This window comes from Phaethon lepturus, unplaced genomic scaffold (genome assembly GCF_000687285.1).
Source record: "Phaethon lepturus isolate BGI_N335 unplaced genomic scaffold, ASM68728v1 scaffold21439, whole genome shotgun sequence".
In the NCBI taxonomy this organism is placed as follows: domain Eukaryota; kingdom Metazoa; phylum Chordata; class Aves; order Phaethontiformes; family Phaethontidae; genus Phaethon; species Phaethon lepturus.
This window is the reverse complement of record NW_010564515.1, coordinates 17633-24598: the sequence shown is the minus strand read 5'-3', so window position 1 is coordinate 24598 and position 6966 is coordinate 17633. Positions and strand designations below refer to the sequence as shown.

At 41.8% G+C, this 6966-nt stretch overlaps 1 protein-coding gene across 1 annotated transcript; it reads right to left on the bottom strand.

Annotated features, from left to right (window-relative positions):
* Nucleotides 1-222: 222 nt before the first annotated feature.
* On the bottom strand, nt 223-6691 carry RIMKLB (ribosomal modification protein rimK-like family member B; the record flags this gene model as incomplete). Its single annotated transcript, XM_010294897.1, has 4 exons — nt 223-899; nt 2347-2550; nt 4562-4648; nt 6460-6691. Coding segments are annotated over 4 exons (987 nt in total), but the record flags the coding sequence as incomplete, so codon positions are not given.
* Between the last annotated feature and the right edge of the window lie 275 nt (nt 6692-6966).

The window sequence follows — 6966 nt, the reverse complement described above, 5'->3', positions numbered from 1 at the left end:
ATTTACAGGATCAAGCCTTACAGAGGTAGAAGAGACTTAACTGGCACAGTAATTCACGGAAGTTTCTAGAGAGCTGCCAGACAGCTTTCTGAAAATCTCCAAGCGTGAATCATGCTCCAGTGCTTTCCTGGGAACACACGTGAACTGCAATGTGTCTGGGGACCAAAGCAGCATCCAAATAAAATTCCCACTTAGGCTGTGAACTGAGCATCTTCATTAGAAAACCAATGCTGAAGAATGAACACAATTTTATGTTCTACAAATAAGTAGGGGCAGCAATCACAGCACACGTGCCTTTTACTCATGCTCTCCTGATTGACACCACACACCCCCCTTTCCTCATTCCTCTGAGCTTCTCTGATAAACAGCAATGCAAGTTGGTTTAAAAAAAATTTACAAGAGAGAGTTCTGTTGGTCATCTATTTACATGTGGCATCACTCCACAAGAAGTTTGATCTCATTGGCTAATAGCTGGTTCATGTTGAATAGAGCCCCCGGGAGCTTGGTGAGCAACTCTCTCTCCGTGGTCTCAGGGTCGCTGTCGACAGAGCTGGAGCTAGCACTCATATTGTCGACAGCGGCACTAGCTGGAGGGCCCAGCTCTGGCTCGCTAGTCTCGCTTGCCGTGGACACCACAGAGAGCAAGGACATACGCCGCGTCAAGCGACCGGGGGTAAGGAGAGAAGCGGCATAGTCCGCTATGATACCAGCTACATCTAGATTACAAGCCTTGTCAAAGGCAATGAAACCTACATTTGCGTTGGCCTCGCAGACGTAGAATGAACCATCGTCCTTCATCAGCAGGTCAATGCCGCACACGTCCATGCCCAGGATGTTTGACACTTGGACTGCCAACTGCTTGCCTTGTTCACTCAGTGAGCACATCATCCCTACACCACCTGGAAAAAGTGAAAATAAACTTGCTGTCTGTAGTCTGGTCACAGGTGACTGACATCCTTCTCAGCTGGCTGGTGCCTTGTGGTTGGGAAGCTCCAAAGTGAGCCTGCAAGCGTATTGCTGATGACTCAGAAAGCAACCTCCTTTCCACAGTGACTACTAATGAACTTGAAGCCACAGCAGGATTTCAAAAGATTCTGACCTGCCAAAGGCAGGTCAAGATTGTAACTTGTTTAAAAAATAGTAAGTGCTGACTTTTTAGTCAAGAAAGATACCATAAATTTTTATGACCTTGGGATATTAAAAAGATGACAACACACTACCCTTGTTCCTTCTAAGGTAGAGGCTTTCCATACATATTTGTACGTTATCACAAGAAATCTTTCAGCAAAATTAAACCAAGTGTTCCTGATAAGACTACAGCTCTAACAGATAGAATTGAGCGGAATTGGGGTTAAGACATTATCATCTGCTCATGTCCCTCTCAGCTTGCTATCATAGGTTACTGTCTATAAAGCAAAAATTAGGGAACATTTGTATCTGAACCGCAGCTGGTCCAGTTCACAGTCCATCGTGTAAGTATTAACCAACTCAGACTTCATCTATCACAACATTAAAAAAAAAAAAAAAAACACACACACACCCCCCAAACCAACAAAACAAACCAATAACAAACGAAAAAACACTTAGCAGAAAAATCTTTCAGGCTGTATTTCCTCAGCATCAAGCAGTAACTAAAGCCTCTCAGACATTTTGACTAACCAAAACTAGGTACTACACATGAACACATTTTATCCCAGGTTCAGTACAGTTTCAGCCAGACAAGCTCAACCCTCCTTCCTCCTTCTACCCTCACACCTCACAAACCCCACTATGCTACACCCAAAGCTATACAGAAACTCCGTTCTGAGTATGCTACAATCAATGCAGTAACTTTCCTCTTCCTCCCAGACATGGTCTTTGGGGGAAAAGGTTGCAGGGAGGAGCCTGACAGACTTAAGGCAGCACAGCAGCTGCACAATGCAATCCAAGTGTTTATTGCCTTCAACATTTCCTCTCTTAACACTTCTACCCTCTCCCCAGCTGGCTGTCTCCTTCACCTCATCTTCTGTCTTCCTTCTTTTTCTGTTCCTCTTAACAGAATTAAATGAATAATAACATGGCATTAGCATGACACTGCCACTACCACATCAGTTGCTCCTTTGTGTTCCTAGAACATTCCCCTCCTTTTCATCCATCCTATCCATCTAATACTTTGGGCAGAGGTTGTTTCTCCTTCTGTGTTTGCTCAACACGCATCTCACTTAATCCTTAGTGTTTCCTCTGTAATCCCCCACCAGTAAGCACAGTTAATACAAAATAAAACATGCAGCTTATTTCAGTCAGGTTTGTGATTTTTCAACGGGATTAAAAAATTCCGTTCAAAACTATGAACAATGCTTTTCCTACCAAGTGAGCAGTTACTCTGCATCCTCCCATCTGTTGAGCAGCGGAGCATGGTGCCCACCACACGGCCTCCTACTACGATGACACGTACATCCTTGCCATGGGACTCTTTAACATATTTTTGAAATAAGTAAGGGGCATCATGACGGATCAAATGGCTTAGGTCTGCCAAATGGTGCTTGTCTCGTGCCAGGAACACAGCTTTACCTGTATGAAGAAAAGAACATCGAAAGATTGGACGAAGCTACTGATTTGAGCTGCATCAATCATTCAGCACATAAAAGTAAAACCTCTGACCAGCATGCTGCCCATTCTCACAGGCCCCATCTGTAGCTTGTGCCCGTTTACAAATTCTTCCGTGGACATCAGTGTTCCACTGCTTCAGTGCTTCTAAGCATTCAAGTACTGAGAGAGCTGAGGAGCCATATGAGGAGGAAAGACAGACGGAAAGACAGACGGAAAGACAGACGGAAAGACAGACGGAAAGACAGACGGAAAGACAGACGGAAAGACAGACGGAAAGACAGACGGAAAGACAGACGGAAAGACAGACGGAAAGACAGACGGAAAGACAGACGGAAGCAAGCTTTAGATAAAGGAGATGGTCTTGTAATTTCAACTCCTTTTGGTACAAGTCCTTAGTGAGAGAAAAGAGGAAGAAATACTTAAAGAGCAGCAGACATTTAATTAATAGCACATTTTGTTCATCCAAGATGACTGAACCCGCAGCCTACAGCATTGACACACAGGAACCAATGACATGAAACTGCTAAACACCAGGCAGCTAAGAACCCTGAAATCACCAGTGTGCCACTGCAGAACTGCTTGACTATTGGAAAGTTGCCAAGAGCTGCTCTCTTCCCAATACTTAGAAGAGCTCACAACTCCAGAATGAGGTTTGTAGTGGAACAACTATGTTCACAGGAAAACACAAGACTTCACGGTATTGAAGATAAATTTAGCAGAAGATTCCAAAAAACATAAAATGAATGGAATGTACTGCAATTTTGAATAAAAAAAAAAAAACCCTCTTTCAAAATCACTGGGTTTTCTGCAAGCAAACATCTCAAGGACTTGTTTTGTTTAACCTAAAACATGTCATTTCACTCCCCTTCATTTCTAGAGGGCACCAAAGACTTCTTTGTTCTTTTCCAGTTTTACAATACTGATGAAAATCACTCCTGAAACAGACTCCACCACTTTCCATCTCATTTCTAGTCTCAGAAGAAAACATCCCTTTCCATTTCTAGCAACATTTCCCAACTGCTGTCCCTCTTTCTTAAGCACTCTTTCATGTGTCGTATTAGATTTATGTTTTGCAGTAAGGCTGCACAAATTTTTTGTGCCAGAACTGTCACTCAATTATGCTACAATGTTAACAGAGTACAAAAATCAATTGATAAATTGTCTATCTTAACTATGGAAACAGAAATGCAGCAGTAGGAAAACCTGGAGGAATAACGTGTGAAGAATAATTCCACCAAGTCTTCCAAAGCCTGACTGGAGCAGCCTCTGCTTCCTCAGGATTTAAGGTCTCCATAACACAGACCACTGCTTGAGGAACACGGAACTCCCCATGCAAATAACCTCTGAAATTGATTTTAAGTCTAGTTTCCTTTAGTAGAACACCTTCTAACATTAAACTAAACTGAGGTATTGTTTCATATTCAACACTTAAAAGACTGATAACAGAACAATTTAATCTGAACCTGCTGTATTATCATCAGCACTGTCAGAGATACACTTCTGAAAAACAAAGATACAGTTTGACAAACAGTAGATGAGATATTTATTTAAAACAGAATCCTAATTACAGACAAAGTCAAGGAGAAAAAAAGTCAAATTAAGACTAAACGAACTAAGATTTCATTTCATATGCCTATTTAGAAACATCCCTAAAATCCACATAGGCTTCCCTCTGCTTCCCTAAGGCCAGACCTTCCATTATTCCAGTTCAAAGGTTTCCTCACAGAAGTGAGGAAAGCACCATGATTTTGAACCCTATCCCCCCTGCTATTGCAAGACTAGGTTCTACTAAAATTACTTCCCAGTGTTGTAACCTACTCAACATTCAGGAGGGTGGTAGAATTTAGATGTACCGCAAAGAAGTCCAACACCTATTAGAAGACCTTCTTAACTATTATCCCTCGACAAGACAAAAGTCTTAAAGAGTGCTGCTCAGAATACTCCTTGCCCTCACCCCTGACCTCACACCCACCTCGGTGACCCCGCGTGTTCTTCACCACCATAGGGAACTCCAGCACTTCCGCCTCATCAATCATTTTGGCAAAATTCTCATGACCACCTGGCAAAAAGAAAACCAACAACATTATGTGCCACCAATCTGCTGTGGCCAAATTGGGGATGTAATTGCTACACATTCCCACCCTTACAGCTTAGGTAATGGAGAAAAAGCTATCAGTTAAGAGGAACTTGGTCATGGAGCATGATCAGACTTTGAAGGTGTTTGTAACCTGTGGGATACTAACACCTACTTCCTTCCTTTGAAAGGAAGACACAAGTTGATAAAGGCCTCTTGATCACAACCCCAAAAGACTCAATCCAATCTTCCAAATCTGAATGCCCTGACTCTACCATCTTGTTCCAGTTTAGCCCTTTTACTTTACCAACTCCCACCTTTTCAAATGCCTACCAGGAAAATAGCACAGACGTAACACGAGTTAAAAGTTCCATCCAAACTACTAACCAGGAAAGCAACATGGAATACAAAGACATGGCATAATCCAGAAAGCAGCAACAACCCAAGTCTTGTCACTCCACCTCCCCCCCTTACCAAGGCTTAAGTCTCCTGCATCTCATTCTCCCTATTTCCTGAAGTAGTACTTCAACCTGTTCATCTCATTGCATCTGTAAGGACCTTAGAGAGTAGCTTTTAATGATCATTCACATGATTATGGTTGATACTTCAAGGTTATTTGAGTTCAATTCAATTTACAGAAGGCTGACCACAGTACAAGGAATACAGAAGAGAAAGTCAGCAGACAGAGTGATGAGAGTCCTCTAACAGCACGTGCAGTAAAGCACAGAAGTCAAGTCAAGACACTGGTCACAAAGCCAGCAGCAGCCATGGATTTTAATGCATGGCATGGAATAACATGTCATTCAGCACATCCTGGTTTTCTTGGCAAAGCCAGCCCTCACTGATAACGTGATACTTGTGTTAAAAAAAAAAAAAAGACAAAAAACAACAGATAGGTTCTCCAATCATTTGTGGTCTCCCCACAAAAATAATTAAAAACTCATTCCTTTCTCAAAGGGCTACATCAACCACACCTCTAAGAAAGGATATGTTACTTCTCAGATGTATTTTCATAGTAATTGATGGAAATATTTGACCCATGGTTTTGTTTTTGTCAAGTTTGTTTGTGTTTTTGTCAAGTTCCCATTACAAAAGCCTATCGGTAAAACCACACAAAGGGAAGGAAAGCACTGGTATTTCCCAAGAAGGAAAGAGAGGCTGAGAAGTATCTTCAATTCTTTAATATATTGTAATTAAAAGTAGAGATAGCATCAGGGTAGGTCAGACGAATGGTTCCTCAAATCTAGCACACTGTCAGGAAACACAGTGTCCAGAGGCAGGCACAAGAAACATTAAAAATTAACTGGTCTGATGGGAAACAAACCCCAAACAATTATTAAATGTTGAACATGAGGGCCTGTACTCTTTTGGTCTTTTCACAATAACCAATGTATTTGCAGATATTTTTATTCATATAAAAGTTTAATCTACTTTCAGATTTTACCAAAGTCTAGACCTTTATAGTAGCCTGTGACATTTAGTTCCCCAAGTTCTTGTCTATGGTTTCGGGCAACTGGAAAAGAGTTAGAAGTCGTTTAGTAGTAACAGCCAAAATTAGTTGCTTGGGAGGCTGAAGTACTCTTCCCAAAGCATCACTGCTAATCAAAAAAGCCAAAACCAGAATCTCAGTGTCATGACTTTAATTTCCTTTTCTGGTTACTGAACACTTATCTTTGGAAGTAGCCTCATGCTACTTAATTCTATGGATTTCCAACACTTGACTTGTATCTTTTGCACAGCAAAAGCATAACTTATTATAGGCAACTAATGCTATCCTTCTGATCCAAAAGCCTTACCATATGAAAAAGTGTCTGGAAGAGGCACACCGTGACCAGCAAGTTCTTGAAATGTCCAGAACTTGTTGACACAGTTGAGGATGGCTTGGGGACGATTCATCAATCGACAGCCCATCTTCTCTAGGTGGCGAAGGACTGTGATATCACTGTCGCTCTGGACCCAAGGTGTTGGTACACGCACAACCACCACTTGTGGGTAAGCAGTAATGAGCTCCCCATTCACCCGGAGACCTAAAGAAGGAAGAGAGAATCATTCCAATCAACTACAAGGTCTTCAGGAGAAGGTAAAGATGCAAAGTAATACTGCACTATATGTGACCACAACAGAGATATCAGGCTTCAACAATGAATGCTAAAACAGCACAACTCTCCCCAAAATGTATCTTGTCAGTTGTGCTGTTTCATGTATGTCACTCTTAACCCACTTAAAACTAGGACTAGGCAAAGAACAGACTGTATTCGGGCACACAATCTTGGGCTCCTTTCCAGACTGAAGGACGTTTTTAT